This window comes from Cyprinodon tularosa, unplaced genomic scaffold (assembly GCF_016077235.1).
Source record: "Cyprinodon tularosa strain WSP-4 unplaced genomic scaffold, ASM1607723v1 ctg598, whole genome shotgun sequence".
NCBI classification, from domain to species: Eukaryota; Metazoa; Chordata; class Actinopteri; order Cyprinodontiformes; family Cyprinodontidae; genus Cyprinodon; species Cyprinodon tularosa.
Genome location: NW_024039338.1, coordinates 842,095 through 860,975, shown reverse-complemented (window position 1 = coordinate 860,975; position 18,881 = coordinate 842,095). Strand labels below are relative to the sequence as shown.

At 39.3% G+C, this 18,881-nt stretch overlaps 1 protein-coding gene across 1 annotated transcript in view; it reads right to left on the bottom strand.

The window, feature by feature from the left end:
- Positions 1-2,664: 2,664 nt before the first annotated feature.
- The window catches only part of LOC119797745 (stanniocalcin-like), a 37,438-nt gene continuing 21,221 nt past the window's right edge, over positions 2,665-18,881 (bottom strand). The window contains exons 4-5 of the mRNA XM_038306947.1: positions 16,424-16,527; positions 2,665-3,337 (exon numbers count right to left, since the gene is read on the bottom strand). Of these exons, the coding sequence (XP_038162875.1) occupies positions 3,040-3,337; positions 16,424-16,527 (402 nt within the window). The 3' untranslated portion in view covers positions 2,665-3,039. The remainder of the gene's footprint in view (positions 3,338-16,423; positions 16,528-18,881) is intronic.

The window sequence follows — 18,881 nt, the reverse complement described above, 5'->3', positions numbered from 1 at the left end:
GTGAATGTGAGGAGACCAGGTTTATTTTTTCCACTCATCACCATCTCTGTTACTCTGTGACTCCATGCGTGCCCATCTCACAGCTGATGTGAAAAACATGGTGAAACAAATGAATGCTGTGCTTATTGCGGGAGATCTGACAAAGGAACTTCAACCGCTCGACATCGGTGTGAACCGGACACAGCAGGTGCAGCAGAAGCAGCGAGTTTACATGCAAAGTCAATGGTTGACGCGCGTATAGACGCAGCAAAAGGTCCTGCAGCGCATTTTGAGCCGCAGGCGTCGGGAGCGTTTAAGCATCTGACGCGGCGCCAACGCGCTGCTGCTCGAGATGGAAAAATGGAAATTTTGCTGCTGGACAGCAAATATAGCTGCAAGGCAGAGAAAGGATAGTGCAGCTCCGCCCAACGCGCGTCAGACACACTTTTGCACCGCGCAGCCAGAGCAGCAAAGCTGCTTCAGCCGCACGTCAGAACTAACTGGTACAATCTAAGGATGATGACTTTGATGGGTTCGATTAATACTCTGTAATAAATACTTGAATAAAGCACAATCATACTCAGTTTTGCTCCCGCTCTATTTTTCTACCTGAAAACTTAATTCAACAGCAGCCTCTGGCCGGGTCGCCTCCGGGTTCACCGCTGCAGCTGGCAGGTGTTTTTCATCTAAATAATCTAAAGGATTATAAAAGGATAATAGGATAATAAATGTGAACATATTCTGTCGGCAGGTTTCAGGATTTTAAATTAATTTATGCGCAAATAAACTGTTTCAGAGGAGTAATCACAGCCCTGTGTCATCAGCGATGTGTCTGTCTCACTACCGGCTCCCAGGATTGAATAATAATTCAATAGTAATAAATACACCTTGCAGCTATATTTGCTGTGATCAGTGGGAATAAAGTAGTTTTAATATGTTTTTAAGTGAGAAAGTCCACCTGAAAACTTAATCATTGCTGTAAATTCATCCAGATTATCATCCTGCGCTCAGACCCCCACATACCAGCGGTGCGCCGACAGTAGGAATCCCTTCAACAACATCCTCTGGCCGGCCGCAAGGAGGCAGACGCCAGGATAATTAAAGCGAACATATTTTGCCGGCAGATTTCTGCATTTTAAGTTAATTTATGTGTCAATAAACTGTTTCAAAAGGAGTGATCACAATGCTCTGTCATCAGAGCGATGTGTCTGTCTCACGGCCAGCTCCCAGGTTTGATTAATACTTTGTAATAAATACATGAATAAAGCACAATCATACTCAGTTTTGCTCACGCTCTATTTTTAAATACGCAATAGAGGTATTTAGTAGAGGACATGTACCTGTATATAAAAAAACGCGCCATATAGTCAGGACCGCCTTATGTGTGTGTTAAATACAGAAACGGCACACATAACTGAGACTGCGCCTTTTAGCACGGTGGGCCTTATGGTCGGGAAAATACGTACATTAAAAGTGGAGACATTGCCTACTAAAACGCTGAATTTTCTTGAAAAATATATTTAATTATACGAGTGTGTAATTTATATATTTTTTCTTGCTGTATGATTAGCACAATTGCTTTGCTAATTCGGGCGAGCATCTACGAGAACGAGCCCAGAACGGTATGACTGACACAAAGTCTATCACGCTACCCATAAATTATTCTGTTATTCTATAATATTATAAAATACGGCGTATCTGAAAAGAAATATAGTAGTACCTTTACTTTCTTTCAAATAGCTTTCTCTGAATCTTGCACCTGTTCCCATAGAAATGAATACTATTTTCTTTGACTCCCCCTAGTGGTCTGGAGCACTTCCGTTTTCAACACTTTTTGTTTGCGTCACTCTTTTTGTTTGCGTCTCTCTTTTTGTTTGCTGCATTTCATTCGGGGGTGTCTTCTTTTTTGTTTGCGTCTCTCTTTTTGTTTGCTGCATTTCATTCGGGGGTGTCTTCTTTTTTGTTTGCGTCACTCTTTTTGTTTGCGTCTCTCTTTTTGTTTGCTGCATTTCATTCGGGGGTGTCTTCTTTTTTGTTTGCGTCACTCTTTTTGTTTGCGTCTCTCTTTTTGTTTGCTGCATTTCATTCGGGGGTGTCTTCTTTTTGTTTGCTGCATTTTATTTGCTTTTTGTTTGCCGCATTTAATTTGTGAGCGTGTCTTTTTTTTTGTTTGCATGTTTTCTCTTTTGCTGCGCATTTGCACCTGTCGGCCACCGTAGGGAAAAGTTGTACTAACCATACACAGTAAATACTGCATTGTTAAAGGCCAAAACGGATTTAGTTTGAGGACCAAATGCCCTCTTTAAGTGTTACTTTAACGATGCAATATTTACTGTGTACATGTAAAAGGAGCTTATTGGGGCCCCCTGGAACTTAGGCCCAAGGCAACTGCCTAAAATCCTCTCGAGTCTAATGGTAATTTGAGAGCACGAACATGAAGCAATGTAAACATAGACTTTCAGTGTCATTGATGTTACAGACTAAACAGTATTTGAAAATATTTCTGTTGTCTAGCCATTTCCCATAAAGCTTAATAGCAGCATAGTTTTAAATTATAATTACATATTGTCAGAAATTACATTTATGTCGCAAAGCTTATAGGCCTTTGAAATTATTGTCATGTGTAGCCAATTATGATCCGCATTGTTTAGAAAATATATTTGGTGGAAATAATACTGTCACAGATATTAGTCAAGTGAGTGTATTTATTTCAAATTTAGCACAAGCTGACATTTTGATAGACATTTAAGCATTTTAAACGTAACATACAGCTTATAAATGTATTTATAGATCAGTAAGGACAAAACCACAAGGAGCTCCACGACCAGCATGAAAGCATCTTTTAAACACGCCCTTCTTTTTTTGCCCCCACCATAACTGACTTATATGTTAATCTAGAATAATAAATATCAATTTGAGTTATAAAGGCAACCCTTTACAATGGATATAACAGGATCACAACAGTTAACTGGTGTGTTATCTAAAACTCAACCAAATTACCATTTACATCTGTTAGCTATCACAAGTCACCACATTATTTAGTTTTAGTTTTTTCTCTTTTTATTTTTCATTCACTTGAACTTGCTTCTTCTTCAGGTTGACTGCAGATCTTTTGGCAAACAGGTGCGTTGGGTCGCGGCCTCTGAAGCCAGGCTGAATGTTAAAAACAGGCATGTTCCTCCAAATGGCTGGGCTGTTGTAGGCTGTGGAGTCAGAGCTGGGGGTGCAGGGTTTATTCTGGAAAAGCTGAAGGAAACTTTCCATGTCAGGCCCCAGGCGGGCCATAACCCCTGCCCTCACTGTTGTCACCGTCTGCTCATCGCAGGTCAGCAGGGTCTGCAGCAGTGTGATGTAGTATCTGTGAATTTAATAGAAGATACAAAATCGGGATCACAGAGTATTTTTCATTAGCATGCAAAGGTATTTATATACATCCAGCTTTGTAATTTATTTAACATTGTAATTGTAATGTTGAAATCAAAAATACCAATGTGTGCTTTTGTTGTTTTATTTTACAGTCTTATAAAGAAAATAAACTGAAAAATTATAGAAGTGTATGAGTGTAGGGAAAATTTTTTTTATAAAAATAATCTAACAAAAAACAGCTGAAAGTATAGATTTTTTTGTATCCAGTGAGCTTCACTTTCAGCCATCTATTTTAAGCAATCAAATCCAGTTTATTTACATATCACATTTAACAACAAAAAAGGTTTCCAATGTGCTGTACATAAAAACAAACAAAAACCCCAAATCACACACAGAACAGCAGTAAGAGTTTAAAATGAATGAAATAAAAAGGATATGGAAGACCACACAATTATGCGTTGTTAAAAGCCAAAGAATAAAACACTCCACTGTGGAAGCTGTTCATATATTGAGGGGAAAAGTATTACAAAGTCTGGAGCCAACTGCACAAAAGGTTCTTTTAAGTCTTGTCTTAGGGGACTATTAGCTCAAGATCACCCTGAGACCGAAGAGGATGTGCTGGAGAGTAAATATGGAGGAGGTCGGTAATGTGTTGAGGAGTCCCATTCAAAGCTCTAAACGCAAACAATAAAATCTTAAAATCAATTCTAAAATGAACACTGAGCCCTTGCAGAGACACAACAATTGGTGTCATGTGTTGATGTTTTCTGGTCCCCGTTAAAATACGAGCCGCCACATTTTGTACTAACTATATACAGAGATGGAAAGGGAGGTGAGAAAGAAAGAGGAGATAAGAACTAAGTGGAGAGAGAAAGATATAGAGACAGGAAAGAGGGAAAGGTGCATTAAAAAGAGAAAATAGAACAAAATAGTTAAAATAGACAACTCAGAAGATATACAGTAGCTCCTAGACGTCTGCTTCCGCACCTTCATGAGGATGACAGGGGGAAAAAACCCATAACAATAGAAAACAGAAGACAACCAAAGTGAACATCAAAAAGCAGCAGGTATCTCTTAGATACCCATATGTGGAAAGCAGAACCTATGGTTATTATAGATTATTAATAGTGGTTGTATTTATCTCTTGCTGCAACTTAGTCTTTACTATTAGTGTGTATCCATCAGACATGGGCAATGTGGAGTCAACAAGTCATCTCCATGTCATGTATTTGTTCTACCCAGCCACTGAAGCAGGTGAGTCCAATCTTCACCGTGAATTAACCTGTGCAGACTGGACTCACCTGGTTAATTGGCTGGGTAGATTCTGATGTAGTTACGCTACTGTTAACACATTAGTGTAACTTAGCTTGCTATAATTCTTTAGGTGGTAGCTTTGGTGTAGTGAAGCTTAATTTATTGTTGAGTAACTGATAGCTTAGCTCACTACACTGGACAAGTAGAAATCCTATCTGTCCTATGCTGACTTCTTTTCATCGGCTTCCTGTGAAATCAAGAAGAGAATTTAAAATCCTACTTCTCACAAATAAAGCCTTAAATGGAAAAGCTCCATCTTATATCAGAGAAATGATTGTTCGTTATGTTCCTAACAGAGCACTTTGCTCTTTATCTGCAGGTTTACTTGTGCAAGGCTCCATGTTAACCATCGCCTGATCTCCTGGGGCAAGTAGTTTTTATTGTTGGGAGAGTACAAATTTCATTGCATTTGCCCGGCGGGCAAGTTTAATGATCGCAAAAAAAAAATAAAATTATCACTCAAAATTACCTTAAAATCACCGACATTCGATGAGAACGACCCAGAAGAGTTGCCGGCACCATTTTTATTGTTTTGTACACATTCTCGCGTGATTTGAAAAAGCCGGGTGATTTTCTGCCAGATGGCATGAGACCAAAACGACAAACAAGCTAGAAAGCACTATCATATGGCAGTCTTCTGTACAGTGATGCAGGTAATACATAAAAAAATATTCATTAATTTTTATTTCTCTTAGACATTGGAGAGGAGCATTTAAATGTTAAACATGTTAAATTGGTGACCTGTTATGTTATTATTATTGTCTTGTTACTGCATTTATTTTGTCAGGGAAAACTAATCCTGAGTCAGTTATTTCAGAATTTAGGGAATTCTGAAATGATGTAAGACCGTGGAAACCCTGTATAAAATAACTATGTATAATGATTCTCTAGAAAAGTCACATTATATTAATAGTATTATCTTGTATAAACATACCTTGACTCTAAAATAAAAGTTATTCATTTGTGACACTGACTCTGTCTTGTGATTAATCTTAAGTTTTTAACCTGTCAAGTTTTTTTTAGATTTTTAACATTACAATTTATATTTTTCCAAGCACACAACAATTTAAAGCAAAGTTTTGTTTGAAAAGAATGTGCATGAAGGATTGAAAAGCATGTTGTCACGGTAATGTAGGCTTGAGTTCATTATCTGACGCATGCATATACACACCAGGAACCTGGAAATTTAAAAAATACCGAATTACAAAAAACATTTAGAAAACAAACATGTTTCATTGATATATATACAAAAATGAATATTAGGAACTATATTTGTCAAACATTATATTGGGCAAGTTTATCATTTTATCAGTCTGCTACATTCTATCTCTACTCTCCCATTTTGCAGAATTTGTTAGTACAATCTCTAACACTATGCTCCCTCTGCTTTTTCTCATTGTAGTTTAATTTTTTCTGCCCCTGTTTGGCTGTGACACCAGCCTGGAAAGAAATATCACCTGTGCTGCTGTCAGAGATGGGAAGTAACAAAGTACAAATACTTTGTTACTGTACTCAAGTAGATTTTTCTGATATTTTTACTTTACTTTACTACTTATTTTTATGGCGACTTTTTACTTCTACTCCTTACATTTTTACACAAATATCTGTACTTTCTACTCCTTACGTTTTAAAAAATTGGCTCGTTACTTTAGTTTTGAATCATTTCAATGGAGTTACCGTTATTATTTTTCACGTCATCAATACCAAATTCAATCTAATTGGATGGGAATCTACGTTGCATTTGACGCACCACTACAAGATGAATCGACAGATTCAGCGGTATTCATTAGCGGCAAATCATTGCAGCTTGGTGGCGGTGGCGTTAGCATAGTAGTATGGACGACGAGATGATTGAAAATGAACACAACGGAGATCTAGTCCTATTGGCAGACATCCATTTAAAATGTAGGCACCGGCATGAAAAAAGATGTTTCTACTTTTACTTTTATACTTTAAGTAAATTTACAAGCCTGTACTTTGTTACTTTTACTTGAGTAAAGAAGTGTAATCAGTACTTCCACTTTTACCAGAGTATTTTTTAACACAAGTATCTGTACTTTTACTCAAGAACGGAAAGTGAGTATATTTGCCATCTCTGGCTGCTGTCATAAACACCTTTGTTTATAGATGTTGGAGATCAACCTCTTTTTCAGAGTAGTCCTGTTTCTCTGACTGTGACATAGGAGCTGGCATTGAGCTTGTCTGCCTGGCTGTGTGTTTCCTGAATGGGGCCGCTTGTGGAGCTGGTTTGCAGTTGCCAATTGTATCCCTGTTTTTTTTTCTAATACCCCATTTATACTACCCTTAAAAAACCGTGTTGAGACCGGTCCGAGCTCAGTAACTGAGCTAACTTATCATGTGTAAATGGAAAGCAAACTGAACTGAACCGAGCTAACTGCAGACCAGTTCCAGAGGTGGGCTCGGCTCGGTTTTTCCCTGGCTCGGTTCTCTGATTAGAAGAGTGCATGAGCAGAACTCCGTCTGGCTGCACGTCCCGATTCACACTCCATTCCAGTAGTTGGCGGTAATGCCCCTCCGGAAGTTGCTTGCCAACCAACACAAAACAGAAGAAGAACAACAACTATAAATAACATTTGAAATCTTCTCCAACATTTTGAATAATGGCTTCAAAAGAGGGTGGTGCGACCTGCGATGATAATAATAATCAAGCATAACTTTCTGAATGTGACGGGCTCCGCCACTTTGATTTGCTTGATTCCCTCCTTCTTCGTCTTCTTCTTCTTGTGTTTTATGGCGGTCGGCAAACAACTTTTGGTGCATTACCGCCACCAACTGCTTGATTTCCTCCTTCAATACTGGCAGTAATACCGCAGATCGTCACTAGGAGGCGAGGAACCAAGATAGCGCAATGTGTAAACGGTCGTCAGAACCGAACTTGGCCTGGTTAACTGATCCGAGCTCGGACCGGTCTCGGCATGGATCGGTTTTTCAAGGGTACTGTAAGTGGGGTATATGTCTGCTTCTGTCTCCTTGAACCCCAGGCGGCCTCAGTGGTTGCCGCTCACACCGAGTCACGTTCTGCTGGAGGTTTCTTCCTTTTAAAAGGGAGTTATTCCTCTTCACTGTCACTACAAGCATGCTTAGCATGAGGGATTGCCTTCGAGTCAATGCAATCAACTGGTTTTCCTTAGATAGAAAACTTTGAATCAATCTGACTGTATGACCTGGTTGAATTGTAAAGTGCATTGAGATTACATGTTGTGGATTGGTGCTATATAAATACACTGAATTTAATTGAATTAACATCTCTGATTTTAGACCAGCTTTACTCTCTACTATTTAACTCTTTATTTTATTTGCATTTTACTCCCACCTCAATATTTCAATGTGGGATAGTGTGTTCAGGTAGTTGTGCCAATTAATTTTACTGACTTTCGACAATTGCAAATGTTACTTTATGATGGCTGATTCATTGTTCAATACTCTCCTTTCCCACCCCTTCACTTTAGGTGGATGGGTCTAGTTGTATAATCCTGCCATATTTATCCTGTTAATGTTAGAAGAACAAACAAAAAAAAATCCGTGACATGTCATTACATGATTTTGCTGTTTAAACTTTTGACCAAACATGCACTTTGATTTGTAAAAATATAAGAAAACCATTTAATTCACCAATTTTTATTTACCATTTCAGCCCTATTCCCAATTCAAAGCAACAATTAACATTTCATATCTATAAACCTAAAACTGAGGTGTAAACCTCTTTTTACACTGATTGGTGGGTGGTAATATTTAGTTTTTGTCTTTGACATCATCAGATTTTAAGCTAACTAAAGTATGTGTTAGCTTTATGTGGTTTATCAAAGCAAAAAAGAAAAAACAGTGATGTACTGAATAAAGTGTAGGAAAAAAATACAGTTCATGCCTCATTATTTGCAAGAGTTATCTATCCTCTAGAAACCAGACAGAGACAAAATATAAAAAGCCTACTTTGAAAAAAATGCAGTACAATCTGCTTTGAAGTAGAAGCAGCAGATTGGCTCTTCACGGCGATGCAGTTTAAATGCTACACTGCAGTCTATGGCAAAGATGTCCAAAGGTATAAATCAATGAGGCAACTCTACAGGAAAATGAGCATACTCTAACAAAGTAGCCAAACGGAGAGGACAGACTGGAGGTCCAGGGACAGTTAGAACTACTCGCTTGCATATTGCAATAGCAGCAGTTGAAGAACATGCGAAGGCTGAAGCTGCACAAGGCAGATTAAAGTTTGCACACAAGGAGATAAACACAAAAGTTAAACAAGCAGAATTTTCAGCTACTCAATAAGCACTGACAAATGAGAAGGAAGTGAGGGAGCATTTGCTGAAGCCAATGTGTTTGAGTAAGTAGCTGAGCTTAAGGGGCTTAAAGAGTCAGATATCAAACCAATAAAACACATCAAATGAGAAGAATTACCTTTATAATCTTGCTAGATATTTAACCACTTAACATCCACCTCATTTTGGGTAATCCTCGCCTGTTTTTGCATCCTCAAATTAAAAATCTAATAACTTAGGAACTGTAAGCCCAGATTACATGTGCAATACATTATTTGAAAGCTAACATCCTCTACTTTCTGAATTGGTGAGTAGAATTGGGTGAGTAGAACACAAACCAACCTACATTAGTTCAAATATGACTCAAAGTTGTTGTTTTTTTATTCTCGAAATGATAGGTCTTTTTTGAACAGCAGTAATAAAGACATTCTCCATTGTATTATATATGTCCTACATCATGTCAACCACAAATGCTGAAAATTTCAGACCTCTAGCTATAACAGTTCCAGAGCTGTGGGGATTGGAACTTTTGGTGTCAGCTTGAAGCTGCACACAATGGCTCTAACTGCTGGTAAAACTTTTGGAACTTTATGCATTCTGAAATATTACCCCTACTTAAGGCGACCCGGTGGGTTTCAAGAGGTTAAAGGGGTCATAGAATCTGAAACTGAGTTTACATTGTCATAGATGAATAGTGATATTTCAGTGGGTGAAATGGACGTACAGAGAAGTTCAAACACCATCAACACCTCCTTTCTCTGCAAATCTCACAATTCTAAACTTCCACCATAAAAATGGCAAATTCAAACGAAGCCCAGAGTTGACTTAAACTCGGGGATGTTGCCTTATTTGGTTCAGGCCTGTACATTTGTCATGCACGGGGCCGCCTGTATCCAGGCTACCATCACTGGGTCAGGTTCAGTCGCTCCGTCCCACGCTGGCTCCTGCCCCCATCTGCTGGGGTTCCAGGACCAGCCCCTGAGCTCACAGCTCAGTTCTGCTGCAATGTAGTTGACCAAAGTCCCGGACGATTTTGAAATTTTGACTTCTGGTCATCCTATCATATCAACAATTTCGATGTGAGTAAGTGCTTGTTGCTATGATGCGTCTTTGCTCAGCAGCTTCACTTGTTGTAAACCAACCAATCAGCGCACAGCTTATCTAAATATCCCTGAGCATACCATAAAAGGAATAAAACCTGTTGTTTCATTCTAAGGCTTTTAACCAGGCTTGAATTAGGGCTCATAGAATGGTAAGTATGCAATTTTCACCCCTGACAATGTTACACACCCTATTCAGAGACCTTAAACACCAGCACCAAATACCCCATATAATAATTCTATGACCCCTTTAACCAAAACATATCTAGGCACAGATTGTCAAGCAGATTTACAGTTAAGTCTGAAGTCCACTGGGCATAGAAAGCTTCCTTTTATAACACAACGGGGGGGGGGGGGGGGGATTGACCCCTGTTTCAATTCCCACATCCCCTTCAACTTCCCATGACAACCACTAGAGCTAGTTCATAAAATCCAAAGCTCCAATCACACTTAAAAAAAAACAAACAGAGGTAATCAAAGCAAACAAGCCAACCCCTACTGAATTCACAAGCAAAGGATGTTGGGCCTATAGAGAAAAGACATAAAGCTTATCTCAAAGAGCTCAACATTTGTTTATGGTGTTGTGATTTGTCCACAAATCAAGCGTGCACCTGCAAAATTCAAAACTTCAGAAATGATACAGTGATACTGTGTACCTGACTTGCAAGTCAAGTACACAGTGTCATATACACAGAGTCAAAACACTACTCCAGGCCAAGGCAGAGAGCAGAGGGAGGAACATGGTGGAGAGGAAAACACAGTTACACTTGGTCATACCTCAGCATGCACTCAAACATGTGCAGACCCCACTTTGGGGACTCCTGCTCCAAATGTCCTTTTCAATGATTATCCAAACGGGAAACCAGGCAAGAAGATCAAAGCCTATATGTTTATAAAGGACCAGAGCAATGGCTCATTAGCTGGGTCAGTCTGCACAACATACACCTGGATTATATTATGGCCTAGTGAACTTTCCATTTGCACAGAGACCAGTGCTTGGGTGAGTCACTGTAGGTCAAGTATGCCTAGGGGAAGCCTACAGTTGAAACAGTTAATCATATTAATTGTGATTTTTTTAAATAATCTTCCACTAGTTTAGCAATTGATTAAGCGTTAACTCGAATATAGAGACTGTAAAAAATACCTTTAGCTAACAGAGTGACCCACTAAGAGCCCTAATTATGTCAAAATTGGAAAAAAATATAAAAACATTTTGCATTCTGGATTAAAAAAATGTACTGTCTCAATCCAAAACTCCTCAAGCTGAAGAGTTTTGGTTTCACCTGGTTATTGTTGTAAATAGCTTTCTTTCGGGAACCTTTGGAGAGCATTCCCATGAGATCAAAATTTTCTCTTGTAAGCACTCGAAGTCCCAGAGAATTCCAGTTTTCCTGCAAGCCCCCTTCCCCTCTTCAAGTTTGTGTATTTACTCTACCTTGCTAACTGTCTCTATTTTAATGCAAATAACATGTGATCTGACCAACCTTTCTACATGAGACTGGATAAAGGCTGAAACAAACTGGCATCAGAACAAGAGCATGCTCCAAACACTTTTCATTATCTTCCCCTGCAACATCAGACCTTTTGGCAGGGATATCTGGATAAGTCATATCTAAATCTTTTATTTAGAAAAACCTATTGAACAACCAGATATCATACGCAGGGGCGCAACTACATATTTTTGAGGTGTATGCGAAAACAAATGATCGACGCCCCCCCACCCCCCGTACAGTAACCAAAAGAACACAATGAGAGATGGTCATCCCAAATTCAAACCATTATGGTATATATGTTTATGCTGCCTCCCTAATGTATTTATTTCTACCTGATGTCCTCACTTGTCTCTTCTATCACCGACCTCATGTTTGTCTCCTTCAACCCTTGTCTGTGGCGTTCTCCACTAAGTCATATGGTCAAAAAGCATTATAAATTAGTTGTAAAAATTACAGATCTTAATACAGTTTTTAAAAATAATGTTTAAACATTATCGATTGGGATTAAGTAGCTGTTCCCTCACTTCCACCTAATATTAGATCAACCTGTTGCTTTCCCCTGTCTGTCCTGATTCTTCCTTTGTCATCTTCTCTTCTTTCTCTCCATCCTCACAGCTGAATTAAATTAATTTTATGTTAAGTAGGGTTAAAAAATACAGCAGTCAAACCACAATAAAAATTAATCTTTATATTTGAATGATCTTCTTGTTGGATAAGTTACTGACTGGACACTGCATCTTATCTGACTTATCAGATATTTCACAACACCACTGTAGTGATACTGAATAAAACATTTAAACTCAAGTGTCCCCCTGCCAAAAAGGTTGGTAACATGGGTCACCGAGTCTAAGGGCTATAATAACACTGGATTAATGTGTCTGATACACACATAAACTTGTACAACTCATCTTTAATTATCTCCCTTTTTCTTTTTCTGTTTTGCGCCCCGGATAGTTTTTTTTTTTTCTGGCGCTCCCTCTTGCTGGTAAGTGCGCACTACAAATGATAGTCGAAGATAAAAAAAAAAAAAAAAAGAAAAAGAAAAACACGCCTGAGTGCGTCTCTTAGGGGCGCGTGCGCAAGCCACCTGTGTGGGAAAGGAGAGCGACAGGAGGAGAGGTGAAGGGGGCGCATAATCGGTGGGCGTGCATCAGAGGGGCGCATAATCAGTGCTGTCTTTCTGTTATTGATCGTTTTATGCTGTTAAATATAGAAAATTACAACTAGAAATATTGATTTTCTAGAGGGGTTTTTTGACGCCCCCTCAAGTGCAGCGCCCCTATGCGTTGCATGCGCTGCATACCCGGTTTTTGCGCCACTGATCATACGGGTCCTAGTTTCAGAGCCTATTTATATTGTCCATTCACCAACAGACTCATTTATATTGCAAAGCTCACTATGTGAAAGAAACTTAGAGAATAGTTGTATTTTGTCTTCTCTCACCTTTTCACGTCATTCAACATTTCATCCTAGAGGATGACAACAGTATGATTTCAGTATTAGAATAACATTTATTACACCCAAGGAAAAGCACTACATATAAAGCTATAATTGTCCCATTTATAATTGTCTCAAGGTGATTCCTTCTTGCATTTGTGACAGTTATACTTTGTGCAGTACACACAACACTCAGTGCTGTGGTTCCTGTTGCAGAGATTGCACACATGGCCTGCTTATAATAACAATGAAAAAATCTAAAAACAATAAGACTTAAGCACATATTCCGAAAGTAAGGGTTGTAGTATGAACTAGATGAGGTTATCTATATGTGTTCTGTTTCATCTTTTAATAATGTTTTATTTTAGGAAAAGTTTGAATATTTCCACTTAGTTAATCTTGTTGCTTTATGGTGCCATCTAGTGGACAAGTCAGGTAGATACGGTTGTGTACTTTTTAATTGGAAGAGACCGTTTTCCATGGGAAGTGACGTTTTTAGCAGCGCGGCAGACAGATGATGGCAGGGAACATGTCGGCCGTCTTTAGACCGCATTTGCCTTTCATTTTTGAGGTTGGATCGCTGGTATGTGCACAAATGTATTTATGTTTGTTCAATACTTGTGTTATTCTGTAGTGACTAGAAATGAGTTAAGCAACCGTAGATTTTGATTTGTATCAAGTTAATGCTAGCGAACCAGACGGTCGGCAATATGGCGTCTCTGTTGATTACTGTTTTATCTTTAATGTTGTTCTATAATTTAGATTATACACAGTGCAGTTCAAGCATTTTATGGACATATGCATTATGTAAATGCATTGTATTTTTTTGTCTCCATTTTTGTCCTTTTCTGATTTTACCCTTTTTAGTGTCATTAAACCTGCTTAGACACATCACCGTCTGCAGAGTCATTGATGCAAGAAAGGTGTGAACATAACAGCACAATGTGTGCTACAAGTTTTGTGGCACTACAATGATCTATAGTGTAATTATCATATGCTTATGATAACAAAGAAAATATCTCCAAAAATACAGTCTAGCCTATCTTCCCAAAGTAAGAAAAAAAGGATTCCTTGGAACTGTAAATATACAGTCAGCTCTATTGCTGCAGTAACCTGGGAGATTGAAGATCTCGTCAAACAGGCCCAACAGACTGAACCTGATCCTGGAACCGGGCCACCTAACAGAATCTATGTACCTTCCTCCATCCGAGCTTGTGTAATCATTTGGATTCATTCTTATAAGTTTTCTGCCCATCCAGGGATCGGTCGAACGGTAGCCCACATCAGTCGGCGCTTTTGGTGGCCCTCCTTGCTAAAGGATGTAAAGGAGTTTGTTTTGGCCTGCCGACCTGTGCTCGCAACAAACCCTCTCATCAACCTCCTTCCGGACTGCTTCAACCATTACCCATCCCCAAGCAACCCTAGTCTCACATCGCCATCGACTTCATCACAGGTCTCCCCACCTCAAAAGGTATGACAACCATCCTTACCATCATTGATTGTTTTTCCAAGGCCTATCATCTAGTCTCTCTGAGAAAACTCCCCACAGCTCTGCAAAAAGCCCAGCTTCTCATTAAACATGTTTTTTGGCTTCATGGAATACCTCTGGACATCCTGTCTGACCACGGCCCGCAGTTCATCTCCCAGGTATGGAGAAGTTTTTGCTCGGCACTTGGGGCCAAGGTCTCTCTCACTTCCGGTTACCACCCTCAATCCAATGGACAAGTAGAGCATATGAATCAAGAGTTGGAAGCCAGCCTCAGATGCATCACAGAATGAGTAACTTAAGCTACATTCAGTAACCACTAACTGGAGTCAACTCCTTTCATGGGTCGAGTATGCACATAAATCCAGTGTCTCCGTCGCCACAGGTCTATCTCCATTTGAGGCATCCATTGGTTACCAGCCACCCCTTTTCCCGTCTGAAGAGGCAGAAATTGCTGTACCCTCCGTCCAGCAACACATCCGCCGCTGCCGGACCTTCTGGAACTGGGCCAGGACGGCCCTGGGAAGGACCTCCCAGCAGAATCAGAGGTGGGCAAATCGCAGGAGGAGGGTTTCCTCATCCTATCGCACGGGCCAGAAGGTCCGGCTCTCCACCCGTGACACCCCCCTCATCAAGGTGATGTCAAGCAAACTCTCACCCAAATTCATCGGACCCTACGAAGTGGAGAAAACAATCTGAGACTGCAGTCCGTCTCCGTCTTCCATCCTCCCTTCGTATTCACCCTAAATACCACGTCTCCCAGGTCAAGCCAGTCTCGTCTAGTCCTTTGTGCCCACCCGCTGAGTCCCCTCCCCCTTTGGACATTGATGGCCACCCCGCCTACACAGTTCGACGCATCATTGATGCTTGTCCCCGTGGGCGAGGGTGGCAATATTTGGTCGATTGGGAGGGTTACGGTCCCGAGGATTGCTCTAGGGTCCCAGGATCGTACATCCTAGACCCCTCCCTCATTAGGGACTTCCGCCTCTCTCAGCCCTCTGGTTCCTCTGGACCGCCGGGTGGTGGTCCTTGGGGGGTAGTGTCAGGACTCCTGTCTGTGTGTTTGTGTTTCTGTGTTTGTCTCCCTTCCTCCTCCAGGAGGCGCCTGGTTCTGGTCCGCCACCTCACACACCTGCTGTTGGTTTCCTCGTTAACTGCTCACTGCCACTACTTCGAGGCCAGAGTGTTTGCATTATCTCTTAAATTAAACCTGTTAAACCTTTTCTCCTGGTCTCCCTGTTTGGTCCTCAGCATTTGGGTCTGAACTTTAGTAAAATCGTGACACTTCTCTGATCTTCACCTGAGAATCAGAATCTGATAGACAAACTGAACAGCTATATATATATATATATATATATATATATATATATATATATATATACATAGTGATATAATATACATTGCAATATTATGCTTTGCATTGCTTGTTTAATTCACTTTAATAAAAATCAAATTCACATTTCAGTTAGATGAAAACAATGATTCTGTTATGTAACTTGTTTTTTCTAAATTTTCCATAGGTGTGAGAGTGTGTTGTTTTGGTTGTATAGTTCTATGTGTCTCTGTGTTGCCCTGTGAAAGACTGCCGGCCTGTCCAGAGTGTACCCCCACCTCTCGCCCTTTGACAGCAGGAGACAGGCAGCAGCCCTCCTCCCGACCCCAATTAGGACAAGCGTGTCAGATAATGGATGGATGGATGGATAATGAAAATAAGACATTCATATATTTTTTAGGTTAGGTTAAAGGATTTACACATCTTTTTAGGTAAAATTATATGAGTCTTACAGGAATTCCTGACTTCTTTTAATGCAAGTAACACTACTACAATTATGCAGTACATATCAAAATAATTTGATTCACAGGCATGTTTTAATAATATTTTCTGTGTGCACTCTGACTAAAGAAATATACATTAGAAAAGAAAATAGCCTCATTGACTTTTTATATGTTAGTAGCTCAGGAACTCACCTGTTGGGGAAGTGAGTCGGCACTTGCACAACCTCTCCAATAGCATCAGGGTTAGATCGAGCCATAGTGCAGATGTCTAGACTTGTGTAACACTCCTCTTGAACCTTTAAAATAAGGGGATAATGTTGCTGAAGAACACCAAAGTGAATGAAGTTATAAGGTCTAATACAAATCTACAACTAAGACTTACCCTTATTTAGCATAAGCTGTCATACTTCACCATAACATCATTCCAAATTTTAACCAGCAGATAATAACATGACTGACAGTCAGAGATGGGAAGTAACGAAGTACAAACACTTCGTTACTGTACTCAAGTAGATTTTTCTGATATTTTTACTTTATTTTACTACTAATTTTTATGGCGACTTTTTACTTTTACTCCTTACATTTTTAGACACATACTGTATCTGTACTTTCTACTCCTTACAGTTTAAAAAATTGGCTCGTTACTTTAGTTTTGAATCATTTCAATGGAGTTACCGTTATTATTTTTCACGTCATCAATACCAAATTCAGTCTAATTGGATGGGAATCTACGTTGCATTTGACGCACCACTACAAGATGAATCGACAGATTCGGCGGTATTCATTCGCGGCAAATCATTGCAGCTTGGTGGCGGTGGCGTTAGCATAGTAGCATGGACGACGAGATGATTGAAAATGAACACAACAGAGATCTAGTCCTATTGGCAGACATCCATTTAAAATGTAGGCAACGGCATGAAAAAAGTGGTTTCTACTTTTACTTTTATACTTTAAGTAAATTTACAAGCCTGTACTTTGTTACTTTTACTTGAGTTAAGAAGTTTAATCAGTACTTCCACTTTTACCAGAGTATTTTTTAACACAAGTATCTGTACTTTTACTCAAGTACGGAAAGTGAGTACTTTTGCCATCTCTGCTGACAGTCGACACTTGCACCCCTGGACACATGAAGTACTGCCCATGATATACTTACTACCTGGTGTAGGAATCAATAGATGCTTTAGAGTGTTATGGCATGAACACATCAAATCCTGATATGTGCAGTACATGAATTGCTGTGTCGCTTTCTCACTTACTGTACTGACATACTGAGACAGAACAGATCATTTATTTTATGACATCACCTTGAAACAAATGTTTTTCACAAGCAATTTTCATCCAAAAGTCAGGATAGAGGTGCATATTTTCCTTTTCCCATTTAGACTGTCTGAAATTGGCTTAACATTCCAAGTTAAGGTTAGGTGAGAGCATAAAAAGTTTACCTGATCCTCATAACTAATTTTAAGTGTAAAGGACAGTACTCGAGTTGAGGGGGGAAGAGGGGCGCAGGTATCCCCCTTCTTAAAAAAATCTTAAAAATGATCCCCCTTCTTAAATGACCATCCCCCTATACCATTCCCTGTGACGTTTTATAACTGAATGTGTAAATTTCTATTTTATTTTAACAGTAATGGCAATACTATTGCCCTATCAACATTTGGCAGGCTGAGTAGCGCACAGCCTGCGCTGTTCTGAACAGCATCATGGCCGAGCGGCAAAGACAACGTGATTTGAGGGAATGTGAAAATAAGGAGGGCAGGGAATCATCCACAGGTTCCAGGTTCTTAGTTTAACTAATAAAGTGTCAGAAATTATCTAAAATAGAGTTGATAGCAAACTCAGGAATTGGCATCTACTGAGCGGAGAATTTATTCATCCTACACTGACTGAAGCACATTAACTGAAAGGTGTTTCCATAAAAGTAAAACCCTATTAATTCAAATTTATTTGTACACAAAAACTATAAATTTTAAGGCATCAAAGTACAAGAAATATAAAAACATATGTTTAAAATTTTTAATTTTCAAATTTCCCTTTTCGTTCATATTTTATTCCGTTTTCTTATCATTGGGCATGAGTTTAGGGCGATGCGTGCTCCCGCGACAGGGGAGGTAATTCTCGGCACCACAGATGAAACCCAGAGGAGAGAATCGAAGCAGGGGCAGATTTAGGAAATTTGGATCACTAGGCAACGACAGGCATGGGGCCCTCTGAATTGAGAAGACAACTCATAATACAGAAACCATTATAGAGACACAGAAATTTTAATAGAATAGACAAACATTATTTACTAAATTTTGACTGCCCTTAATGATTTTTTATATTTTTATATTAGGTCTAGGGAAAAATTACAATTCAAAATATCTTTAATCACATTTTGGATAGTCAAAATGCATTTTGAGATGTCTCAAATGACATAATCAAATTTGTCATTTAAAGTGTCACACATCCGGAATTATAAACAAGATATTTAAGTTACTCTGAACTAGTCAAAACTATATTTTTTTTTATATCCCAGTTATGAAATATCCCCCTAGTGCTGTAACTGAGCTGTCCTAACAGTAACCTGCAGAATTTTGCATAGCTGCAATGGGGCTGGCTCTTCTTGAAAAAGTTTCAAAATGCCACAATATAGAAAGAACCCAGCAGT